The following is a 26,093-nucleotide window of genomic DNA, read 5'->3' as shown; positions in this document are numbered from 1 at the left end:
TATAGTTTTTAATAATGAAAGAAAAATGCTGTGTTAATAATTACATTCGTTTTTTTTGACAGTCAGAGTTAGACAGTGAGAGAGAGAGGCAGAGAGAAAGGTCTTCCTTTGCCATTGGTTCACCCCTGAAGTGGCCGCCATGGCCGGTGCGTTGCGGCTGGCGCACTGCGCCAATCCAAAGTCAGGAGCCAGGTGATTCCTCCTGGTCTCCCATGTGGGTGCAGGGTTCAAGCACTTGGGCCATCCTCCACTGCCCTCCTGGGCCACAGCAGAGAGCTGGCCTGGAAGAGGAGCAACTGGGACAGAATCCGGTGCCCCGACCGGGACTAGAACCCAGTGTGCCGGCGCTGCAGGCAGAGGATTAGCCTAGTGAGCCAAGGCGCCAGCCAAATAATTACATTCTAAAATGTACATAATTAATGTGTACTTTGTATCAAGACCTAAATCAGTGAGACTGGTTTGTCAGACTACTAAACACATAACTATTTAAAGTTTACCTTTGGTGCACCATCCTTTTGTATTCCTACATCATTAGTGGCAATTCCTTTTACACTACCATCTTCATGAAAAAGGACCTAAAAATGGTAAAAACAAATTTATTATAATAACTTTTAAAAGCAAGTGGCCTTAGATTTCTAAGTAAGCTTGTTCTCTAGACTAGAAACACAAGTTTTAAAATGTTAAGGCTAAAAGGAGGCATACTACTTTTTTTTTAAAAGATTTTTTATTTTATTTGAGAGGTGGAGTCACAGACAGGGAGAGGCAGAGAGAAAGGTCCTCCATCTGCTGGCTTGCTCCCTAAATGGCTGTAACAGCTGCAGCTAAGTCGATCTGAAGCCAGGAGCTTCTTCCGTTGTCCCATGTACTGCCGGGACCCAGCCAAGCATTTGGGCCATAGGCAGAGAGCTGGATGAGAAGAGCAGCAGCCGGACACGAACCAGTGCCCACACGGGATTCTGGTACCGTACATGGAGGCCTAGCCTACTATGCCACAGTGCTGACCCAGAGACATACTTTTAAGATAGTCCCTTTAGGCCTTTAGACTGGCGCTGTGGCTTAACAGGCTAATCCTCCACCTTGCGGCGCCGGCACACCGGGTTTTAGTCCCAGTTGGGGCGCTGGATTCTGTCCCGGTTGCCCCTCTTCCAGGCCAGCTCTCTGCTATGGCCCGGGAAGGCAGTGGAGGATAGCCCAAGTGCTTGGGCCCTGCACCCGCATGGGAGACCAGGAGAAGCACCTGGCTCCTGGCTTCGGATCAGCAAGATGCGCCAGCTGCAGCGGCCATTGGAGGGTGAACCAACGGCAAAGGAAGACCTTTCTCTCTGTCTCTCTCTCTCAATATCCACTCTGCTTGTCAGAAAAAAAAAAAAAAAAAAGATAGTCCCTTCTAGAGTATAAAATAACACAGCTCAAACAGAAGTGAAAACAGTGCTAAATTTTGAGGAAAAAAAGGTGGGTCAAAGCCAGTAACGAAACCAGTAAATTTACACAAGAAGGTCTCTTGAAATATCAAATCCTGTGTACAGAATCTGCAGTCAAGGCCCACAAAATAAATGAAGACCATGAATGTGGGTAGAGAAACGTGTCAAAAAGCCTGCCTCAAATGAATTAAGGGCTCCCCCTACCCTGCCCCCCCCCCAAAAAAAAAAAAAAAAAAAAAAACCTGAGAGGCTAAAGACACTATGGTGATTCAGGTTTATTTCTGGAGCAAGAAGGAAGAAGGGCAAGAGATCCAAAGTATGGCAATCCTCCACAATCTTTGTTTCTGCTTCCTCTCCAGAGGAAATGTCCATTGGATATTAAAGTCAAGATGTGGGGCCAGCGCTATGGCACAGCAGGTAAAGTCACAGCCTGCAGTGCTAGCATCCCATATGGGCACCAGTTCCATTTCCGCCTGCTCCACTTTTGATCCAGCTCTCTGCTATGGCCTGGGAAGGCAGTAGAAGTGGCCCGAGTCCTTGGGACCCTGCATCCATGACATGGAAGAAGCCCCTGGCTCCTGATCAGTGCAACTCTGGCCATTGCGGTCAGCTGGCGAGTGAACCAGCAGGTAGAAGACCTCTCTCTCTCTCTGTCTCTCCTTCTCTGACTTTCAAATAAATATACATCTTAAAAAAAAAAATAAAGTGAAGATGTACACTGGAAATGGGAGTAAGAAGGTAAGGCAAGGTTTCTATTGAAGTCTGGCTCAGAGTACCAAAAAAAAAAAAAAACAAATGGCACCTGCATCCTGTATCAGAGTACTTGTATTCAATGACCCTGGGAAGTAGCAACATGGCTCAGGGATTTGTGGGAGACCTGGGTTGAGTTCCTGGTTCCCAGCTTTGGCCTGGCACAGTCATTTGGGGAGGAACTCTGTAAGTAAATAAATAAAATAGATATGGTGATCTGTCCACCATATCATTAGCAGACTGAGGAAGAGAAGAGCGGTATAAGATGTGTGGTACTCAAGACGTGAAAACCGTGCGTTCTGTAAATCACCTTCCTGAGACTTGACATTGCTCCCAGTTAAGAACGTTAGCAAGGAAAAATGGCAAAGCCCAAGCCTGGGTCCAAACACCCGACGTGCTTGTGTGGGCTGAGGAAGCAGAAATTCACAGCAGCACATTAGCAAAGCGACCTGCATGTGTAGTGTGACTTATACACTGTAATGGCCAAGGCAAATTTTGTTTTAAAGACTTACTTTATTTGAAAAAGTTACAGAGAGGGAGAGACAGAGCACAAGTGAGCTAGCTTCCATCTCTAGTTCACTCCCCAAATGGCCACAATAGCCAGAGGTAAGGTGATCTGATGCCAGGAGCTGGGACTTCTTCCTGGTCTCCCATGTAGGTGCAGTGGCCCGAGCTCTTGGGCTATCTTCCGTTACTTTCCCAGGTGCATTAGCAGGGAGCTGGATTCAAAGTGGGACAGCTGGGACTTGAACCAGCACCCATACGGGATGCTGGCACTGCAGGCAGCAGGCTTTACCTGCTATGCCACAGCGCTGGCCCCGGCAAAAACAAATTTGAAAAACCTGAATTTTTACTGGTTCCAAAAACAAAGGAATGGTTCCCCCTCCCACCTCCAACCCCAGCTCCTCACTGTTGGCATTTCTTCAGCCACTTTCTAAACCCTTTCTGTTTCTCTGATACGTGGGAGTCTTTTTAAAAGCTGTAAATCCTCTTGCTAGGTCTGCATCCCACGAATGCCTGTCTGGGGCTTTGGAGCCACCACTGTGCAGTGTGAACATCAAGGCTGCTGCCATCCTGCCTCCTATCTCTGAGGGAGTCTGGGTTAGGTCCTGGGCTCCACGCTGTAACTTCCCCTTGTCAGAAAAAAGTACAAGTTTTCCCTTTCCTTTGGGTGAAGACAATTAACATGTATGTCATGGACTGGTATCTGTCTGGCTATTCTAAAGAGCTGTATTCCAGGAGGGAGGGTGGGAAGAATCAAAGTTCCTAAATTTGCATATATGAAATGTGACAAGTTTGTATACCTTAAATAAAAGGTTTCTAGGTTTAAAAAAAAAAAAAAAGAGAGCAGCATTTCTGGGACTGCGACACGCAGTGCAGTCTTGGTTCAAAGCTCATTCACTCACAAAGCTCACAAAGCTCTTTCTTTCTTTCTTTCCTTTTTTTTTTTTTTTTTTTTAAACCATTTGTGGAGAGGGTTTTTCCGGCCTGGCAGGAGATTTTATTTTTAATAATTTCCCCAATACTACATAGTAAGAATCAAAAGTGCTATATGGTTGCCAAAGAAGGTATTACTTTGCGAGGAATTAATGGAACAAGAGTTTCTAGAATGAAGTTCTACACGAGGCCTGACGTAGTTCCTTTCTTTTGGGTGCCACTTTATACAGAGGATAAAAAGGAATGCCTTCAGAAGCTGCCAAGAATACTGTAGGATCTCAAACGAGTAACATGATGGCAGAAAAAAAAATGAGGATATTTAATCTATGGAAGAAAAATCTCCAGAATAAAGGTGAAGAAGCGAGAGTACCGTGTGATTATAACTGGCAAGCTGTCTTTGAAAGAGATCTGTTTTGTATAGTACAAAACAGTAGATACTTCATACCAATATAAGGAGGAGATTATCAGCAGTCCCCACGTCTGACAGAGAAGTTTTTGTCCCTTATGGTGTTCAAATCTAAGTTTGAAAATTGGCTGATGGGGATACAATGTAAGGAATTTAAGTACTCTATGTGTCAGATCTAAGTTTCCTTCTGATATTGCAATTCTAAAATTCTATGATTTTTAAAAAAAATTTTAAATTTTATTTGAAAGGCAGAATTACAGAGAGGCAGAGGTAGACAGAGAGAGAGAGAGAGAGAGAGAGAGAAGTCCATTCACTATTCACTCCCCAAATGGCCACAATGGCTGGAGCTGAGCCAATCCAAAGCCAGGAGCTTCTTCTGGGTCTCCCACACAGGTGCAGGGGCCCAAAGACTTGGGCCATCTTCTGCTTTCCCAGGTCGTAGCAGAGAGCTGGATCAGAAGCGGAGCAGGTAGGACATGAACTGGTGCCCAAATGGGGTGCCAGCACTTCAGGTGGCAGCTTTGCCTGCTACGCCATAGTGCCGGCCCAAATTCTATGGTTTTTATAAGGTATGCATTAATGGTTTATCTTCAAAATGAAGATGTTACTTCCTACAAACATCAAAAACAAAGCAGAACTTGGGGCAAGTGATGTGGTGCAGCAGGGTGAGCTGCTGCCACTCACGACGCCCACATCCCAGGTTCCTGCTACTGTGTCCTGGGGTCAGCAGACCTGGATACAGCATGGCCCGATCATGGCTGCTGCAGGCATTTGGGAAGTGAACCAGTGGGTAGGAGATCTCTCTCTCTCTCTGCACCTTTCAAGTAGATAAAATAGACAAATATTAAACAAAGTAAAGGAGAACTCTACAAACCTCAGCAGCAGCATACCCAGGATATACTTCAACACCAAGGGCTTCTGCTTGCTCTCCCATCCAGCTCACTAAATGTCCCAGGCGCACAATATAATTGCCATGATTATTCATTGGAAGACCTACGAATACATGCTTATTTGTAAATCTGTTATTGGTAATACATCTTAATAACACAAATACTCAAACATTCTAGTCCATGGGTATTTCTGTATAACTGTGCATGTTATCTTGGTCATCACTTTAACTTACTGTTTATAATGTTCACTAGAATGCTAACTCCTTAAATTAAAAGCAACTTTAAAGCGCTGGGTCACAGGCCGTCTCAGTGCTAGCCCAGAGGAACTGACTGAGCTGCAGCTCTGCTCGGCCACGCTCGCTGTGCACCTCTGGGAAGCCTGCACTCTCTGGGCCTCAGTGTCTCGTCTGTCAAGGAGGGAACTTCTCCATAGGAGTGCACTTCCTCCCAGCTGTGGAATTCCATGGTGCCCTACCTGGAAGGATCGGCACAGGAATTCTGTATTTCTCTGTTAAAATTCCAAATCTGTCTTCTGTTACAGGAGTGTTAAGTGGAGCCTAGAAGGGAAAAGAATGAAAAGAAAAGGTTTAGCATTACTCCACTTCTAGTTTAAAGGAGCTTGGCACTTTAGAAAGGCAAGCGTAACTGAAATTTTCAGAATCCTATTTTGCATGGAAAAATACACAAGACATTTTTAATTTTTTGATCTTTATCAAGTATATTCATAGACACAGAATATTCCATCCTGGGAACTAGGACAGGTATACCATAATTCATCTTCTGGAAGACAAAAGTTGATATGGGGAGACGTTAAGCAAGGTCACAGAAGTTTTATCCGAAAGTAAAAAACAACTAGTGACATCGCCCCTTTGCTACGTTCCCCTCCACCCCAAATTCAAAAACTCTCGTTACGCTTCCCCAGTCTTTTCTTCCAAGTTCCATCATTTTCCCTCTTATGCTTTCACAGTAGGCCTAACTCTGTGGGTGTGTGTATGTGTGTGTGTACAAGAATATATACATATATATAAACATGAATACATATACATATACACATTATGCTCCTACTTTCTTATGAGGGCTTTTAAATCACGGTAGCACTATGCTGGCCGGATTTCAAGCCCCTCCAATCAGAACGTGCCTCACCAGCATTTCTGCATACCAGCTCCCTCCCAACTAATCAATAAATTTTCCCCCAACCCCTGGTCTGGGAGTCAGATCTGAGCACTAGTCCTGACTCCCTTACTTGGTTTACCTTCTCTCTGCAAAAGACAAGAGCTTCAGTGTTTTGGCTTTCTGATACACAGGCAGATGGACTCGGCTTTGCCAACAGCAGCACCGAGCCCTGTGCATATCATGCCACTGTCCTTTCTGGTTAGATTATGGGAGTCCATATTAATTTATCTCTTCAGGAAATTCTCTGTGATTTTAGATACTGCATTGTTCAATAAGCTTTTATAATACTTTATTAAGAATACAAACACCTACAGAAAAATGCCCTCAATTAAAAAATACTATATTATGTTCAGGACAAATATTCAAGTCTTAAGATCATGCCTTCTTTTAAATTCAGTACATAAATATGTATAAGGAATTCTATAAAAATGTTAAATCTTAAATTATAACTCTGATATGATTCAATCTTTTGCATTTTTTAAATGAAAAATACACACACACACGAGAGTACCTCAAAGTCTGTGGAAGGGGCAAGTGTGGTGCAGTGGGTTAAGCTGCCACTTGGGATCCCCACATCTCACAACAGAGTGCCAGTTCCAGCCCTCACTGCTCCACTTCTGATCCACCTCCCTCCTAATGCATCCTGGAAAGCAACAGGTGATGGCACATGTGTTTGGGTCCCTGCCACCCATACAGGAGACCTGGACGAAGTTCCCAGCTCCTGGCTTCACCCTCGCCCAGCCCTAGCTGTTAAGGGTATTTGACGAGGAGTGGGGGCAGGGAAGTAAACCAGGAGATAAAAGACATCCCTGTCAAATTTTTGAAATCCATGCATATGAAGGGACTTGAAAAAGTCCATTAAAGATATGTACCATGAAAAAAAAAAGCATGTATTTAAAAATCTTTTTGCATCAAAATGATTTTTTAAAAAATATTTATTTATTTGAAAGGCAGAGTAACAGTGAGGAGAGACAGAGAGAGATCTTTCATCTGCTGGTTTACTCCCCAAATGGCTGCAGAGCCAGCACTGGGCCAGGTCAAAGCCAGGAACTTCCCCAGGTCTCCCACATGGGTGCAGGAGCCCAACCACTTGGGCCATCTTTCACTGCTTTCCCAGGCCATTGGCAAGGAGCTAGATCAGAACTGGAGCAGCCAGAACATGAACCAGTATCCATAAGGGATGCTGGTGTCAGGTTTCACATTTCCCCTGGTGTCTCTTGGGTTTCATTTATTTTTTATATAAAGCTTTTAGTTAATAAATACAAATTTCCTAAGTCCAACTTTTGGATTAAAGATGAACTTCTTTTAATTCCATTTTTCCACAAACACTTTGAAGCATTCTTGTATGCAAAGTTATTCCGTAAGAGACAGAATTAAGTCTGGAGTCATTCAGAAATACGGTACGTGTCAGTCTGTGAAACAACTGTTCATACCCCTTTCTCCTTCCAGTCTGGGAAGAGCTCTTTAAAAGCACCTGGATCCAGGCAAGCCCCTGAGAGAGTGTGGGCGCCCAGCTGAGCAGCTTTCTCCACCAGACACACCCGGATGTCCTTCTCATGCTCAGCAGCTAGCTGCTTCAGACGGACAGCAGCAGAGAGGCCTGCAGGGCCCGCGCCGACAATGACCACGTCCGCTTCCTCTGCAAACCTCTCCATGTTCACTCCTGGGAGACAAAACCGCTCAGAGTCCACAGGCTGCCGGCTAACACGCTCCCATACCACACGATAAAGCATGTGCTGGTTCGGACATACTCATCATCTGCCTTGTGTAATGACACTAGGATACGATTCCAGCAGCTTCTTGTCCTCTTACAGCACATATCTTGTTTCAGCTTCTATAAACCAACTTCTGGCCTTGAGATCATTTAGCACATATTTGCTTGTCTAAACACTAATGTGTATTGTAGTTTTTAAGGCCATATAATATTACTAGATGCCTTTAAGCTATCATAAAAATTACATATTCTGCTCCACAAAGTGATACAAAGTATCTAGAAGTCTCAGTAACTTTAGCAATATTATTACTTACCTTCCCATCTCTTGTCCTTCTCCCGCGGATAAACAGTATAGTGGGTAGTAATTCGAGGTATAACTGAAGTTGAAGTCCATCTTGAGGTACACAGAGGTAGACAATTTTTCTTAAATTTTAAGGCATGAATGCACAGAAATGCTGCATAAAAATTATGAAATTATTATCTTTTCTTAGATTTGTTTTCAGTAGACTGAAAAAACACAAACTAAATGGTTGTTCTCAATGAGTGACACAGTGCAACTGATTTTACTTTTTCCTAGATGAACAACTGAGGTAACTTTTTCTCATAAAGCAATGTTTTCCTCAGGCTTGGCTTTTTTTTTTTTTAATTATTTTATTTATTTTAAAGGCAGAGTTACAGAGAGGGAGAAAAGAGATCTTCCATCCGATGGTTCATTCCTCAAATGGCCCTGACAGTGAGAGCCAGGAACTCCACCTGGGTCTCCTGTGTGGGTGCAGAGGCACAACTACTTGGGTCATGTTCCGCTGCCTTCCCAGGCACAATAGCAGGGACCTGATTTGGAAGTAAAACAACTGGGACTCAAACTGCCACTCTGATATGGAATCTGGCATCAAAGGTGGCGGCTTAATTCACTGTACCACAATACCAGCCCCTAAGTCGTTTTTTAAAAAATATTTGAGGGCCGGTGCTGTGGCTCAGCGGGTTAACACCCTGGCCTGAAGCGCTGGCATTCCATATGGGCACCAGTTCGACACTTGGCTGCTCCACTTCCCATCCAGCTCTCTGCTATGGCCGGGGAAAGCAGTAGAAGATGGCCCAAGTACTTGGGCCCCTGTACCCACATGGGAGACCCAGAAGCCGCTCCTGGCTCCTGGCTTCGGATCGGCGCAGCTCTGGCCATTGCGACCATCTGGAGAGTGCACCATTGGATGGAAGACTTTCCTCTCTCTCTGCCTCTCCTCTCTCTGTGTAACTCTGACTTTGAAATAAAATAAAATAAATCTTTTTTTTTTTTTTTTTACACAGACAGACAGTGAGAGAGAGACAGAGAAAGGTCTTCCTTCCTTTGGTTCACCCCCCAAGTGGCAGCTATGGCTGGCGCTTTGCGGCCGGCTGTGCCGATCCAAAGCCAGGAGCCAGGTGCTTCCTCCTGGTCTTCCATGCAGGTGCAGAGCCCAAGCACTTGGGCCATCTTCCACTGCCTTCCCAGGCCACAGCAGAGAGCTGGACTGGAAGAGGAGCTACCAGGACAGAATCCGGTGCCCCAACCAGGACTAGAACCCGGGGTGCCGACGCTGCAGGCAGAGGATTAGCCTAGTGAGCCGCAGCACCAGCCAAATAAAACAAATCTTTAAATAAAATATTTATTTGAATGGCTGAGTTAAAGAGAGACAGAGACATATCTTCCATCTGCTGGTTTACTCCCCAAATGGCCACAATGGCTGAGCTGGGCTGATGCAAAGCCAAGAGGCAGGAGCTTCTTCCAGGTCTCTCATGAGGGTGCAGGGCCCCAAGCACTTGGGCCATCTTCCACTGCTTTCCCAGTAAGGAGCTGGATGGGAAGTAGAGTATCCGGGACTCAGACAGGCACACGTATGGATGCTGGTGCCACTATGCTGGCCCCACCCTGAAATCTTAAAACTTTTTAAATCTTTAAAACTATCTAATAAGCAAGAGGGAGAGTAAGGGGCTGGTGCCAGGGCGTAGCAGATAAAGCCGCCGCCTGCAGTGCCAGCACCCATGTGGGCACTGCTTTGAGTCCTGGCTGCTCCACTTCTGATCCAGCTCCCAGCTGATGTGCCTAGGAAAGCAGCAGAAGATGACCTAAGTCCTTGGGCCCCTGCACCCACTTGGGAGATCTGGAAGAAGCTCCTGGCTCCTGACTTTGGAGAGGCCCAGCTCTGGGCATTGTGGCCATTTGGGGAGTGAACCAGCAGATGGAAGACTTCTCTGTCTCTTCCTTCTTCTCTCTCTCTGTTCCTCTCTCTCTCTCTAACTCTGCCTTTCAAATAAATAAAGAAATCTTTAAAAAAACAGAGCAAGAGTAAAGCCTTTAGAAATACAATACACACAGGAATGCGGTATATGATAAAAGCATTTCAAATCAGGGAGAACAGTTACTCATTAAACAGCCCAAAGATAGCTACAAAGTTATTTGGAAAAAAGTATATTCAGCTTTTGTAAAAATTAATTTTACTTGATCAAAGATTATAACAGAGAAAGTCAAAGTATAAAAGATTATGATTGGGGCCGGCGCTGTGGTGCAGTGGGTTAAAGCCCTGGCCTGAAGCACTGGCATCCCATATGGGCAATGGTTCTAGTCCTGGCTGTTCCTCTTCCAATCCATTTCTCTGCTATGGCCTGGGAAAGCAGTGGAAGATGGCCCAAGTCTTTGGGCCCCTGCACCCCGCGTGGGAGACCTGGGGGAAGCTCCTGGCTCCCAGCTTCAGATAGGCTCAGCTCTGGCCACTGCGGCCCTCTAGGGAGTGAACCAGCGGATAGAAGACCTCTCTCTCTGTCTCTAACTCTCTCTGTAACTCTTTCAAATAATTAAAATAAATCTAAAAAAAAAAAAAAAAAAAAAAAAAAAAGTCAGCGAACCCTAAAGGCTTCCATAGCCTCGGCAACTCATGACTAGAGCCTAGGGAGATTACTGACGCCATAAACAAGTGTCAAATTGTTAAATCAACAACAGGAGTCACTGTGTACTTACGTCTCATGTGGGATCTTTCCTTAATGTGTTGTCCAATGTGAAGTAATGCTATAACTAGTACTGAAACAGTATTTTTACACCTTGTGTTTCTGTGTGGGTGCAAACTGATGAAATCTTTACTTAGTATATACTGAATCGATCTTCTGTATATAAAGATAATTGGAAATGAAAAAAAAAACTTGGTGTTAAATTGGAAATTGCATAGAAAATTAATCAATTCTTAAAAAAAATCATGTAGGATCTCTGTCTTTAATGAGCTGTACATTGTGATTTAATGCTATAACTAGTACTCCATCAGTATTTTTCACTTGGTGTTGCTATGTGAGGGCAAACTGTTGAAATCTTTACTTAATATATACTAAACTGATCTTCTGTATATAAAGAGAATTGAAAATGAATCTTGATGTGAATGGAAGGGGAGAGGGAGCGGGAAAGGGGAGGGTTGTGGGTGGGAGGGAAGTTATGGGGGGGGGGGAGCCATTGTAATCCATAAGCTGTACTTTGGAAATTTATATTCATTAAATAAAAGTTTTAAAAAAAAGGATTATGGTTACACATCCATAAATTTTCTCTTTTCCCATTTAGTGTGGGTTGGATTTATTGAATAGCTTTTTTTTTTTTTGACAGGCAGAGTTAGACAGTGAGAGAGAGACAGAGAGAAAGGTCTTCCTTCCGTTGGTTCACCCCACAAATGGCCGCTACGACCAACACACCGAGCTGATTCGAAGCCAGGAGCCAGGTGCTTCCTCCTGGTCTCCCATGCGGGTGCAGGGCCCAAGCACTTGGGCCATCCTCCACTGCCTTCCCGGGACACAGCAGAGAGCTGGACTAGAAGAGGAGCAACCGGGACAGAATCCGGCGCCCCAACCGGGACAAGAACCCAGGGTACTGGAGCCGTAGGTGGAGGATTAGCCTAGTGAGCCGCGGCGCCGGCCCGAATAGCTTCTAACAAGTAAAGTATGGGGGCTGGCGCCGTGGTGTAATGGGTAAAGCCACTGCCTGTAATGCTGCCATCTCATATGGGCGCTGGTTAATTTCATCTACTCCACTTCCAATCTAGCTCTCTGCTATGGCCTGGGAAAGCAGTAGAAGATGCCCCAAGTCCTTGGGCCCCTGCACTCGTGTGGGAGACCTGGAGGAAGCTCCTGGCTTTGGATCTGGCCAGCTGTAGCTGTTGTGGCCATTTGGGGAGTGAACTAGCACATGGAAGAACTCTCTCTCTGTCTCTACCTCTCTCTTTAACTCTGCCTTTCCAATAACCCCTGATATGAGGAAATGAGAAAGGTTCTTCACCTCTCTGGCATGTACCCTGAAAACTTTTACATTGAGCCTAATTATGAGGAAGTACCCAACTCACATTGACAGACATTCTACAACCTGCCTGACAAGTACAAATCACAAGTATTAAGGTCATGAGACACAAGACAGAGGAACTGTCACATAGAAGTTGACTAATGAGACATGACAACTACATGTCTCCATAGGGTGACATGTAGTGTCCTGGGTTGGATCCTGTAGTGGAAAAATAAAATCTGAATGAAGTCTACAGTTTTATTAATAAGATTTCATCAATATTAATTTCTTACTTTTGATAATTATATTATGGTTATATAAGATGTGACGCTTGGCAAAGGATATATGGGAAACTCTCTGTACTACCTTTGCAACTCATCTGTAAGCCTAAAATTATTTCAAAATCAAGTTAAAACATATGGTTATGTAAAAGTTAACTCAAAAAGGAGGTCAAAGATCTAAGTAAAAGTTAAAACTATAAAACTCTCGGGACAAAAAAACAGGTGTAAATCTTTATAACCTTGGGTTAGGCAATAGTTTCTTTGGTATGACAACAAAAAGTACAAACAACAAGATAAAGAGTAGTTAGCTTTATTTTTTTTTAAAGTATTATTTATTTATTTGAAAGTCAGAGTTACATAGAGAGAGAAGGAGAAGCAGAGAGAGAAAGAGAGAGAGAGAGGGGTCGGTCTTCCACCCACTGGTTTACTCCCCAGATGGCTGCAATGGTCGGAGCTGTGCAGATCCAAAGCCAGGAGCCAGGAGCCAGGAGCCTCCTCCAGGTCTCCCACATGGGTGCAGGGGCCTAAGAACTTGGGCCATCTTCCACTGTTTTCCCAGGCCATAGCAGAGAGCTGGATCATACGTGGAGGAGCTGGGACTCGAACCAGCACCCATATAGGATGCCAGCACTGCAGGCAGTGGCTTTCCCTGATACGCCACAGTGCCGGCTGAGGCTTTATTTCATCTAAATTAAATCCTTTTGTCCTTCAAAGGGTACCATCAAGAAAGTGAAAAATAACCATGGAATAGGAGAAAGTATTTTCAAATCACGTATCTGAGGAGGCATCTGTATCCAGAATATATATAAATTTTATATCTAGTAATACAATTAAATATAATAATAATACATTAATATATCTAATAGAAGATAACCCAATTAAACAGCAGGAAAAGACTGACATTTCTCTAAAGAAAATATACAAATAGCCAATAGTATGAGAAAAGATACTCAATATGATCAGCCATAGGGAAACGCCAACCAAAACCATGAGTTACTACTTAATATCATCAAAAAGATAAGTGTTGACAAGGATGTGCAAAAGGTGGAGCCATTATATGTTGCAGGTGGGCATGTAAAATGGTGCAGCCCCTTTGGAAAATAGTATGGTAGTTCTTCACAAAGGGTGAAAGACAGTCTTGGGTGTATAACTAAGATAAATGCAAACACACGTCCACACTAAAACTTCTGCATGAATAGCTGAATTACCCTAGCAGCCAAAAAGCGGAAAATTCAAAGTTCCATCAATGAATGGATAGTTTTGTCCATATAACAGAATGCTAGTCGGCCATAAAAAAGAAATTACGCACTGACAGACGCTACAACAAGCTATACCTTGAAAAGCATATTGCTCTATGGAAGAAGCCAGCCACACACACAAACACAAAAGCAGAGTGTCTACATCGTGTGTGAATTTATAGAGCATTGAAATCTTCAGCAAGTTATTTAACTCTCCCTATCCCATCAGCCCTAAAGTTTATGGTCAATCTCGGTCATGCAGGTACTGTAATTAAGGATCTAGTATATGACTTAAAAAAAAGTCCAACACACGTTAACTGAGTGGCTGTCTTCATAGTTATAATTTCAACTGTCAGCCAGGAATCTGTAAATCTCTGGTTTAAAGTTAAATAGCATAATGAAGAGGCCTCTTCTGACTTTTATTATGAACCATCCACACGCAAATGAGCAAGTTTCTAAAAATAGACAGCAACAGTCAAGATGAACAAACAATTTCAGATGGATTTGGACTATATAACCTACACTTTCAGGGACACACTGAACAGTTGAAGATTTTCCATTTCAATACTTCATGTTCTCCTTTGTGACTTTATGCAAATAAAGAGATATTCAGATGATCCCTAGCTAAACTCGTTACAATCCTTTCAAACATTCTGGCAAGGTCTGAGACTGTAATTCAAAATTATCTCTGAAGTTATGGAACCTGACGCTATGGTAAAAATCAAGTTGCCTTTTTTCTATTAACTGGAGAGATAACATGTTTTAACAAAAATCAGCCCAATGTGGGCTAATTATTTTTATTCTTAAGCACACAACTACACAACATTTTTTGATGTTTTATTCTTCCCAATGATTTTTGAAAAAATAAAACCTGACATCAGACAATAATTAGATTATGATGACGGCAGTAAAGGAAAAGATTTGGAGTGGCTGAAATTCTAAAATCTTTCAATGCAAATCTGTTCTTGATAATTTTTTTTTTAAGATTTATTTATTTGAAAGGCAGTTTCAGAGAGAAAGACAGAGGGAGGATCCCTCCCCCCTGTCCATTGGTTCACTCCCTAGATGGCCTGATCTGCCAGGGCTGGGCCATGCAGTGGCCAGGAGCCAGGAGCTTCGACCGGGTCTTCAAAGTGGGTGGGCAGGGCCCAGGCACTTGGTCCCTCTGCTGCTGCTTTCCCAGGTGCATTAGTGGGGAGCTGGGTTGGAAGTGAAGCAGCTGGGACACAAATGGCACCCGTATGGTGTGCCAGCCTGGCGGGTGGCAGCTTTACCTGCTGTGCCACACCCCTGGCCCCTGTTTTTGATAATCTTTAAAAAAAATGTGGTAAGAAAACTGATTTTCTCTACTTGTAAACACACACACTGAAAACTATAGTGTTTGGAATATCTTTTAAAGTCTTATCTAAGTCTTGAAAGTATGCATAAATGTGATATTTAAGTGAAGTAATTACAGAACAACTCAGTTCCAGAGTTCAAATCTGTTATCATTTACAAGAACATTTAGTATACGATGCACTGTGGTCTGGTGTACAGAAGTTATCATTTCTGAAAATTCATAACTGGAGCATGACAAACTACAATTCTATTATTGTATGGCTGCTGATTTTCTTGAGAATATTTGAAGCGGCATAGTCTGATTAATGCCAGCAGATTAAAAAAACAAACAAACAAACAAACACAAACCTTTGCTCCTTTTCTGAAAATAAGCCTGCTACCTGACTTTAGAGATCTGGACATTTAGGACCATGGCTGAATTCTGGTGGAGAGCTGAGGGCACAAAGTCCAATGAACTCACAACATCACCCTATCAGTCACCCAGTAGCACATCTGTGCGCACCTCTTTGGTGCCAGTAGGTCACCAAGAAAGCCAGGGATCAGCATCCAGAGAAAACAGACAGTAATTTTCAACGGATTTGGTTAGCGCTGCCCCAAGACGGCGGTAAATTAGGATCCGGAGCAGACAGCACCTGACTACCTAGATATTCCAACAGACGTGAGAGCGGGCCCTGGTGTAGCAACAGATACAAGAAGAGGAGCTTCGAACGAGCTCTAACTTAACACAAGGGAGCCAACTTTAGCAAAATTCTGCTCCTGACACTTCGTAAGCACGCCCTTGCATTTGCAATGTGCACATCTGTGCAAGCATTCCAGAACCAAGCCCACCGTTAAGCAAATCAAGCCAATTACAACAGAATTCCAAGCCCTCTTGTAAAAACTTCTGTTCAAGCCAGAACAACTTTGTCATTTTACAGGTCGTATCTAACGCCATCCAGGAAGCCCGGAGCTGACTTCAGCTCCAGACAGAACCGGTGACTCGGGCGGGACACGAATCTGAAGCTGTCAGAGACCCCGCCGGACGCGGGCGTGGCTACACCCAGGGCGCACCCAGGGGAGGCGCCCGCTCTCTCCAGTTCCACCGAGGCGGCGGCCACCCCCAGCCCGGAGCCCGCTGTGGGGACGTGCGGACAAGTGTCCTCCGCCCCGACCTTTAGCCCAGAGAGGAGTCCTTCCAACTGGGGCAGCCTGCGGGGAGCGCGCCGGGCCCACCAGCAGGTGCACAGCCGCCGCGGGCGGGCGCCCACAGCCCCGGGCGGCCCGGCCCGCCCCGCCCGCGCCCCCCACTCCGCGCACCTAACCCACGCGGACTCCCCTGTCACCCGGGCAGGAGGCTAACCCACGCAGACTCCCCTGTCACCCGGGCAGGGGCCTAACCCACGCGGACTCCCCTGTCACCCGGGCAGGGGCCTAACCCACGCGGACTCCCCTGTCACCCGGGCAGGAGCCTAACCCACGCGGACTCCCCTGTCACCCGGGCAGGAGCCTAACCCACGCGGACTCCCCTGTCACCCGGGCAGGAGCCTAACCCACGCGGACTCCCTGTCACCCGGGCAGGAGCCTAACCCACGCGGGCTCCCCTCTCACCCGGGCAGCAGAGCCTGGCGGGCGGCGCCAGCATGTTCGCAGGGACCGTGGCACTCGCGGCCGGACACAGCGGGCGGACGACTGCGGGCGGCTCGCCGCGCGTGCGGGACCCTAGGCCGCGGGGGGCGTCATCCCGGGCCGAAGGAACCAGCGCCTCTACTCAAGTTCGCCTCCGGGCTCAGCCGACCGCCCTTGCTGCGCCGGCGCCACACGTGACCCGAGGGCCAGCACCGGCTTCCGGGTCGTGCAGCGCACAAGGAAAAGCGCAAGGACTCCAAGTCCCAGCGCGCCCCGCGGCTTCATGCTGAAGACCCGGCCTGCGCTTCCGGCGTGTCCAGGCGTGGTGGGCGGGGCCCGCACAGCCCAGAGCGTAACGCACGCGCACTGCGGGGCAGTGGGAGGGGCGCGCGGCGCACGGCATCCTGGGAGTTGTAGTCTTCCGCTCCCCTGTCGGAGCTCCGCGCAGCGGCACTAAGCCGCCCAAGGGGCATTGACGGACGTGTGATGGGCTGGCCCGCAGGAGCGAAGCGTCGCTGTGGCCTTGGCCTGACTCCCAAGGCGGGACTCCGGAGGGGAGAAGTGTTGGGCGCGAGCGGTTGAACGGCGTCGGCGTTGGCCCGGCTGGCGCGGGCCCTGCCATGGCCGAGCCCGGGGAGCCGCGGGCTGCCTCGCCGCCCCCGCCGTCTGGCCCGTGGTCTCCGGACGCCGCAGCTCCGCGCGCGGGCGGCGGCCGCCCGGAGGACCGGCTGCAGCTGGTGGAGCTGCAGATCGGAGCCGTGAGTGTCCGGGGCGGCCCCGGCGGGGGCCCGGACCCCGCTCCCGCTGCTCCCGGGGCCGCCGTCCTGGGCGTCAGCGCGACACCGCGCCCTCCGCGCAGCACGGGCCGGCCGAGTCCTCGCGGCGGGGTGATGCGCGGTGTGTCCGTCGCGGGAGCGCGGTGTGGACCGGGCCCCCCGTGCGGGTTTCTATCCTGGGGGAGGAAGACCTTTGGGGAGCGGAGTCTGACGTCGGGAGCTGGGTGTTTTCCGGACGCGCGTGTGGTCTCGGGGTGGCCTCTCGGAGCTCACAGCGGCTCCTCTCTGACGTCTGCTTGTCCTGCAGGGTTGACAGCAGGGTGGAGGGACGGCGCCTTTGAGACTGCAGATCAAGCCGGCGCCGCGGCTCTCTAGGCTAATCCTCCGCCTGCGGCGCCGGCACCCCGGGTTCTAGTCCCGGTTGGGGTGCCGGATTCTGTACCGGTTGCTCCTCTTCCAGGCAAGCTCTCTGCTGTGGCCCAAGTGCTTGGGCCCTGCACCCCTTGGGAGACCAGGAGAAGCACCTGGCTCCTGCCTTCAGATCAGCGCAGTGCACCGGCCGCAGCGGCCATTGGAGGGTGAACCAATGGCAAAGGAAGACCTTTCTCTCTGTCTCTTTCTCACTGCCCACTCTGCCTGTCAAAAAAAAGAGACTCCATGTCAGGCATTGATGATGGAGTCCTTCAGATACTTAGGGCACGTGCAGAGGAGACGTCTCTGTCGCTTTATGGAGTTCATTGACTCCACGGTATTTTCAGGGAAAATAAAAATACCACCTTGTTCATGGCTCATAGACAGTGGGGACAGATTCCCTCAACGCTTACCTAAAGGTCAGTCATTCTTGAGGCTCTCTACAAACGGCCGATGCTTTCGTTTGAAAGTTTAGTACTTTTATGTTGAAAACATTTATTTATTTATTTGAAAGGCAGAGCCAGAGAGAGGGAGAGGCAGACATTGTCCATCCCCCTGGTTCACAGTGGCTGCAGTGGCCAGGCCGAAGCCAGGAGCCTCGCACTCCGTCTGGGTCTCTCATGTGTGTGCTGGGCCCCGGGTACTTGGGTCGGCTCCACTGCCTTCCCAGGTGCACTGGCGGTGAGCCGGGTCAGAAGTGGCACATTGGAGGCTCTCACAGGCCCTCTGAAGTGAGAGGCCAGCATCACCAGCTGCCGCTTAGCTCACTCTACCATAACGCCAGCCCGTGAAAATGTATTACTTTTAAAGGAAGTAACTTGGGTACCAGATTCGTGTTAAAGCTATTTTTAGACTGTGTATAAAATGACAGTTTAAAAAATAAACTTGTTTAACTGCTTTTTCTTTTCGTTTCAGGCAGCGTTTTCATTAAGCAAACTTCTGGAAGCCACGTCGGCAGTGTCAGCGCAGGTGGAAGAGCTTGCCTTCAAATGTACAGAAAATGCGCGCTTTCTTAAAACGTGGCGGCACCTCTTGAAAGAAGGCTACGATTCTCTGAAGTCTGACGGCTGACCCGTCCTGCTTAGGTGCTTGGATAACGACTGTGCATCCATGCCCGGTTCCTCATGGGGGGTATTTGCACATAGGTCTATGTATGTCCCACACGTATGGCTGAGCTCTCCCTAGCAGGCCCTGTACACTCAGAACGGCTTCTTGTTATTGAAATTCTGCTTGGTTTTCTTGACTTTTGTGAAAGCAGAATGCTGATACTGTTTTTGATGCCAGCCAGAATTTGCTTAGCTTCAATACCTGTGTCCTCTAAATTTTATGGAATCCTGTATGCAAATAGGTTTCATCAGGTCACTAGTGTTAATGCTGCCACTGCTGCCAGTGTGAATCAGGTGGACCACCACACGGTTTCCGAGAGGACGCCAAGAACAGCAGTGTTTGAAGTTGAGCTGCATCTCAGGGACCATTGGCAATAAGGGACGGAAAGCGCACCTTTCCCTGGCCCTCTAAAGAGAAGGCTACGGTCCTTTGAAGACTGACCTTGCCGGTGGCACTTGGAGCTTCACTAGCCAAGCTCTTCAGAGCTAACGGTTGTTTTACTTCTGTGTCAGCACCTAAAGCAGTGGCACACAACATCAGTGTTGAATATGAGCTGGCAAATGTAATTCAAACCTATTTTTTTCTTCCTATTTAAAATTTGTGTTTGAGATGGAGAGAGACAAGGAGGGTGCCCCCATCTCCTGGCTCACGCCCGGAATGCCTGCAGTAGCCAAAGCTGGGAGCTGGGAACTCACTGGAGGGCGCCCACGTGGGTGGCAAGAACCCAATTACTTGAGCCATCATTGCTGATGATGAGAATCCACGTTAGCAGGAAGCTGGAGTCAGGCGCCAGAGCCAGGAGTGACAGCCAGGCCCTCCAGTGCAGGGTGCGGGCGCCCTAACGGATGTCTTACCCACTAGACCAAACACCTGCCCCCTTCAGTTTGCAGCACGAGGACAGTAATTGTTTCTCTAAAAATAGGCTGAACCACAGTGTCATTGACTTAGAGGGAAACATTCTCTTTGTGTGGAGCTTTGTATTTTGATGATAGCTTGTAAAAATATATGAAATAATTTTGCTCTCCTGTGATGCTTTATAAAAGCCTTTAGGAAACCAAAGCCCACTGAGAAAGGGTGCATATTCTCCTTATTTATTTCTATGGTTAACTGCTTTCATAGTTAGTATTTCTTGTATGTGATACTTTTCTGTTTTACCACGGTCTTGAAAGTGCCTTATCAGGTGGATGGCTTTGTGCTGTTACTTTTTGAAGCACTGCGAGTGATTTCTGCAGTATTTCTAGACAGTTACTTTGTTGCCAGTGCATCCAATTTGAATGCTGTGATTGTTTCCATATTCTTTGACCTTAGTGACAGTGTTCTATTTTATTTATCCTGTAGCTTACTTTGCTTTTTGTTGTTTTGTGACATGTGTTAATCAGTCAGCTACTTTTCTTCTTTAATAGAACTCGTGGACATCTCTGACTGGACATCTTAATTTTGTATATGAGGAATTTGTACAGAACTGTATTGCCGGGCCTCACAGTGGGCCACTGAACAGGGACGCCAGGATGGACAAAGATAGTTCTGTTTAGCACATAAGGTCACAGTTCTTGATCAGTGTTTTTAGTTAAAGATCACACATATGATGTGATATCTATACCAAAGAGATGCTTATTTGAGTATTAGAAAAATATTTTTCTTCAAAGACTTGAAAATGTACAAAAATAAATTTCATTTCTGCTTCTTTGAGTTTATTCTTTTATAACTTTCTTTTGTTTGAGAGGCAGCGAGAGACAAGCAGGCATAGAGGGAGAGACCCGCCATCCACTGGTTCACTCTCTGGATGCTCACAATAGTGCAGACTAGGCTGGGAACTCGATCCAGTCTCCCACGTTGGTGGCAGAGCCCATCCGTCGCGGTTTCCCAGGGTTTGCGTTCGCAGGAACCTGGAGTCAGGAGCAGAGCTGGGTGTGTTTTTAAAGGAGCTGGGTTGTTTTTAAAGTGTACTTTCATTTTATTTAAAAGGCGAAGAGACAGATGCAGAGAGATCTTCCATCTGCTGGCTCACTCCCCTAACGCCCTCAACAGCCAGGGCTGGGCCAGGCCAGAGCCAGGAGCCAGGGCCTCTTTGGGTGACAGGGACCCAGTGTTGGAGCCATCATTGCTCCTCCCAGGGCGGGCATCGCAGGAAGCCTGATGTGAGACGAGTAGCCGGGACTGGAGCCAGGCACTCAGATACGGGATGTGTGTGTGTATGTATGTATGCATATGTGTAGATATGTATATGTACATGATCCAAGTGTGACTGGAATGCTGCTTCCACTCGCCTGTCGTCCCGAGCCAGGTGTTGCATCCAGAAGTTCAGATGTGGGATGCAGCATTTTGCTGGGCCTCTTAGCCTCTAGACTACATACTTGCTCTACTTCAGAATTTTTGCTGACATATCTCAAATACAGAGGAAAGGCGAATGATTGGAAGAATACCATGTATTCCTGCCGTACAGATTTAATACATCTTAGCATTTGGCTGTACATTCTTCACATCTGTCCCTATGTGTACATGTTCCGTACATTTGAGCCTTGCTTTACTCTGGGTGTGTGCTTCCTCTTTTCCCCCTGGTGTGTGGCTTTCCCCCCCTCAAGTTAGAGGAGAACATGTTACTCGTTTCTGGTTCTCGTGAGTCGCAGTCAGCTTGAGTCAAGCCTGGCTGTGGGCAGTGAGCTTTCTGTGGCCACTTTTACTCCTCGGCATAAATATTTACAGTTTCTCGTGTCTGGGGCCTGCCAGGCCCACGGCTCAGCTCTCCTTACACTTTGTGTTGCTATGGATGGTCTGTGGAGAAGCTTATTTTATTTTAAAAGTAGCTTTAAAAAATAATTATTCCTTTCTCTATTACTTTTTGCTCTGCTTCATGGAAGAGGCTGGGGAAGAGCTCAAAGTGTAGACAATTTCATAAAGACTTAAGAGTTTTATTTTTTAAAAAAATATTTTATTTATTAATTTGAGAGGTAGAGTTAGAGAGAGACAGAGACAGGTCTTCCATCTGCTGGTTCACTCTCCAGTGGCCGCAATAGCTGTGGCTGAGCAGATTGGAAGCCAGGAGCCAGGAGCTTCTTCCGGATCTCCCACATGGGTGCAGGGGCCGAAGCATTTGGGCCGCCATCCACTGCTTTCCCAGGTCTTAGGAGGGTGGAATCGGAAGTGGAACAGCCAGGACTCAAAGCAGTGCCCATATGTGATGCCAGCACTGCAGGCAGAGGCTTAGCCTACTATGCCACAGCACCAGCCCCAAGAGGTTCATTTTTTAAAAACTTAGTGTAGCTCATTATCACTTCTACACAAACCTCAGAGGAGAACTTAATACTCAGATTGATCACTTTTTGGAAGCCTCATGCTTCTAAAGTCAGTAAGACAAAACTTTTAACTTTGCAAATAATATCATTTTCAAAAATTATAAGCATGAGCTAGGTGTCACTGTTAGGAGCTTCATAAACATTTCATGGAACCTCATCAATCCTTTGAGGACAGTGGCGTTCCTATTTACAGAGCAGGAAACACAGACTGAGATAAAATACCTTGCCTGTGAGTCTATGATGCCAGAGTTGATTTGCTGGTCGATACAACACCTTGCCACTTAGCTCTTGGTTATTAATATCCAGGTTATCATTTTACTTGCTTAAATGGTTAATTTAATGTGCAGTTTGACTGGACCACAGGTTGGTCGGGCACTGTTGTGGGTTTTTCGGTGAGGATGTCTTTGCATGGGATTAGCATTTCAATCCACAGGCTGAGTAAGGCAGATTAACCTCCATAATGTGGATAAGCCTCATCTACTCCACTGAAGGCCTGAACAGAACGAAAAAAGCTGATGCTTTCCCTAGCAAGGGAGAGTTCTACCGGGCAGCGTTTGAACCCGGACCCTGGTTCTTCTGGGTCCTGCGGCAGCCTGCTAGCCTTCAGACTGGAACCGGGACACCAGCTCTGCGGCTTTCAGGTTCGCCTGCCTCCATGATGACGTGAGCTAAGTCTTTCTACTAGCCTTCCCATCTCCATCCCTGTGTGTGTGTGCGTGTTCCTATGGCAAACAGAATAACACACCATCCCAAAATAGAATATTTCTATGAGTAGCTCTTTAACAGTCCATTTTTCCCCTGGGGCTTTCTTTTTTTTTTTTTTTTTTTGGACAGGCAGAGTGGACAGTGAGAGAGAGACAGAGAGAAAGGTCTTCCTTTTGCCGTTGGTTTACCCTCCAATGGCCGCCGCGGTAGGTGCGCTGCGGCTGGCGCACCGCGCTGATCCGATGGCAGGAGCCAGGTACTTCTCCTGGTCTCCCATGGGGTGCAGGGCCCAAGGACTTGAGCCATCCTCCACTGCACTCCCTGGCCACAGCAGAGAGCTGGCCTGGAAGAGGGGCAACCGGGACAGAATCGGTGCCCCGACCGGGACTAGAACCTGGTGTGCCGGTGCCGCAAGGCGGAGGATTAGCCTAGTGAGCCGTGGCGCTGGCCCCTTTCTTTTTTCTTGAAAGCTCTGTTGACCAAGGTAAAAACCTAGTTGCGAACAGAAAATTACACTCATGTGGGCTTAATAGTACTGCAACCTGAGAAGACACAAATGCAAGCGGCACTGGGAATATGTTCCGGGGTAGTATAAGATGGTGGATGTCTTTAAAGCTGAACATCACAGGGATGCTAGTTATATCATTTGCTTGTTAGAAATTGTGACAGAAGGGGCCAGCATCCCAGATGGGTGCAGGTTTGAGTCCCGGCTGCTCCATTTCTGATCCAGCTCCTTGCTGATAGCCTGGGAAAGCAGCAGAGGATGGCCCAAGTTCTTACACCCCTGCACCCACATAGGAGATCCGGAAGAAGCTCCTGGCTCCTGGCTTCGGTCTGGCCCAGCACTGGTCACTGTGGGCATTTGGTGGCTGAACCAGCGGATGGAAGATCTCTCTCTATCACTGCCTTTCAAATAAATCAATAAACCTTTAAAAATTGTGACTAAAATAAATCTTTAAAAGAATTGTGACTGATGCTAACTAGAATCAGGAGTTCTTGTAAGAAAGGGATTGGACATTGTCTCAGTCTCTAGGTAATTTTGGAAACTGGGAGGGGGAGTTTCACAAATGGCTAACAAAAGCCGGTGGACCGCAGTTCGCCTCGTTGTGTCACAAGGTGCGTTTGCAGCCAAGTGTGTATAGGCTGACAGCCTAATTCAGTTTCAGTTGCAGACATGTCTGGAATTCAGTTTAACAGTGGCTTCCCAACTCCATTTGAAGTGCCCCAAACCGATGCTAACCCATTTTTATTTTCTCCCCCGACAGCTCTTAGTCAAATTAAAACTGGAGGCACATGGACTTGTCAGAAGGTTATTGCAAATACCCCAATGAGTCATGAAGTTGACTCAAATTAAGGTATTGAGAATTGGGATGAAGGGAAGCGGATGGCCTTCAGAGATGTTGACAAGATTCAATCAAAAAGCACTGAGTGATTTGATGTGGTGGATAAAGGAAGAATCAGGGATGGCTTCCAGATTTCTAGCTTGGTCCAGTGGTGTCAGCCATCAAGACAGGGCCCAGAGAAGGGGAATCAGGTGCCCTATTCCAGATTCATATGTAATAATGACATTAAGGGGCCAGCACTGTGGCACAGCGGGTTAAGACTCTGGCCTGAAGCACCGGCATCCCTTATGGGCACTGGTTCTAGTCCTGGCTGCTCCACTTCTGATCCAGCTCTTTGCTAGGGACTGGGAAAGCAGTAGAAGGTGGCCCAAGTCCTTGTGCTCCTGCACCTGTGTAGGAGACCTGGAAGAAGCTCCTGGCTCCTGACTTTGGATCTGCACAACTCTGGCCGTTGTAGCCAACTGGGGAGTGAACTTGTGGATGGAAGACTTCTCTCTCTCTCACGCTCTCTCTCTCTGCCTCCCCTTCTCTCTCTGTAACTCTGACTTTCAAATAAATAAATAAATTTTTTTTAATGACGTTAAAGAGCTAGGGAGGGGCGGTATTTGGTGGAGAGGGATGCCATTTGGGATGCTCACACTCTTTATCAGAGTGCCTGGGTTCTGAGTACCTGACTCCAGCTTTCTGCTGATGGGCGCATGGGGATGCAGCAGGTGATGGCTGGAGTGACTGTGTCCCTGCCACCACTGGGAGACCTGGAGTGAGTTTCCAGTCCTGGCTTCTTCCCAGCCCAGCCCTTGCCATTGTGGGCATCTGAAGAGCGAAACAATGAATGGGAGATCACTGTCTCTCTGAATCTCAAAAACAAATAATAATAATAATAAAATAGCCAGTGAAACACTCAAGTAGAGATGTCTAATGAGTTGTGCACACAAACGACCAATTCATGAGGGAGAACTGGCTAAAAGCAGAAATACGGGAATCATGGGTATCTGTGTAGTAACTGATCCACGGGAGCAGATGAGACTGCCACAGTCTGTAGACAGGAGGTGCGCTTCAACGAGAGTGAATGGGACTTCCAGTGAACGATTCTCAAGGACAGGAAAAACCTAGTAAGAGTGAGCTAGCTTCAAGAGTAAATCAGCTACCAGTAATTACCATTCTGTTGCTCCCATGTGCCTTTTCTTCTCCAGGGAGAGCACTTTACACTGCCTAGAGTGTGGTGAATTTGGTTTATGCCTACTTTCTGCTTGCCAACTGGACTTGCCACACTTTGGCACAGTAACGGCCTCAGTACCTTGGCAGACACTGAGACTGTTCTCTGTGTACAAGGAAATTCTGTCCTGCAAACCCAGTGTCCAACCTGTGTGACCGTCCCGGGGCTGAACCTGAAAAATGACCATGCACGCGATGAACTGTTAAAAGCCTGAATTTTGCACAGTAGCCTCTGCAGCAGTGTGCTGTGGGATCACCCAAACTTTCTTCTCCTTTTCCTCTGTAAAGAAGCTTGCTGTCAAAAAACAGCCTTGTTGCCTCCAGACATTCTTTAAAGCAGCAGAGCAGGTTAGCAGACAATTTATTGATCAGAGAAACTGGTAGTTCTACATCAGAGCTAATGAAAAGGAAAAGGAAAGCAAATGTAGTTCTCAGAAAGTGGCAAGTTGGGGTCAGTGCTGTGGCATAGCAGGTAAAGCCACCGCCGTGGTGTTGGCATCCCATATGGGCAACAGTTCGAATCCTGCTGCTCCACTTCTGATCCAGCTCTCTACTATGGCCTGGAAAAGCAGTGGAGGATGGCCCAAGTCCTTGGGCCTCTGCAGCCACGTGGGAGACCTGGAAGAAGTTCCTGACTCGGGTCAGTTCAGCTCCAGTCATTGCAGCCAACTGGGGAGTGAACCAACGGATCGAAGACCTCTCTCT

At 47.0% G+C, this 26,093-nt stretch overlaps 2 protein-coding genes across 2 annotated transcripts in view; one reads left to right on the top strand and one right to left on the bottom strand.

Moving 5' to 3' along the window:
- The window catches only part of ETFDH (electron transfer flavoprotein dehydrogenase), a 29,396-nt gene extending 12,665 nt beyond the window's left edge, over positions 1-16,731 (bottom strand). The window contains exons 1-6 of the mRNA XM_062199348.1: positions 16,521-16,731; positions 8,106-8,246; positions 7,511-7,740; positions 5,380-5,461; positions 4,889-5,007; positions 498-575 (exon numbers count right to left, since the gene is read on the bottom strand). Of these exons, the coding sequence (XP_062055332.1) occupies positions 498-575; positions 4,889-5,007; positions 5,380-5,461; positions 7,511-7,740; positions 8,106-8,246; positions 16,521-16,554 (684 nt within the window). The 5' untranslated portion in view covers positions 16,555-16,731. The remainder of the gene's footprint in view (positions 1-497; positions 576-4,888; positions 5,008-5,379; positions 5,462-7,510; positions 7,741-8,105; positions 8,247-16,520) is intronic.
- Positions 16,732-16,955: 224 nt separating this feature from the next.
- On the top strand, positions 16,956-20,521 carry C8H4orf46 (chromosome 8 C4orf46 homolog). Its single transcript, XM_062199347.1, has 2 exons — positions 16,956-17,296; positions 18,641-20,521. Exons 1-2 carry the CDS (start codon positions 17,159-17,161, stop codon positions 18,794-18,796), a joined length of 294 nt encoding a protein of 97 aa, XP_062055331.1. The 5' UTR covers positions 16,956-17,158; the 3' UTR covers positions 18,797-20,521.
- The last annotated feature ends 5,572 nt before the right edge of the window (positions 20,522-26,093 follow it).

Source organism: Lepus europaeus, chromosome 8, assembly GCF_033115175.1.
Source record: "Lepus europaeus isolate LE1 chromosome 8, mLepTim1.pri, whole genome shotgun sequence".
NCBI classification, from domain to species: Eukaryota; Metazoa; Chordata; class Mammalia; order Lagomorpha; family Leporidae; genus Lepus; species Lepus europaeus.
This window is presented reverse-complemented; position numbering and strand designations above follow the sequence as displayed.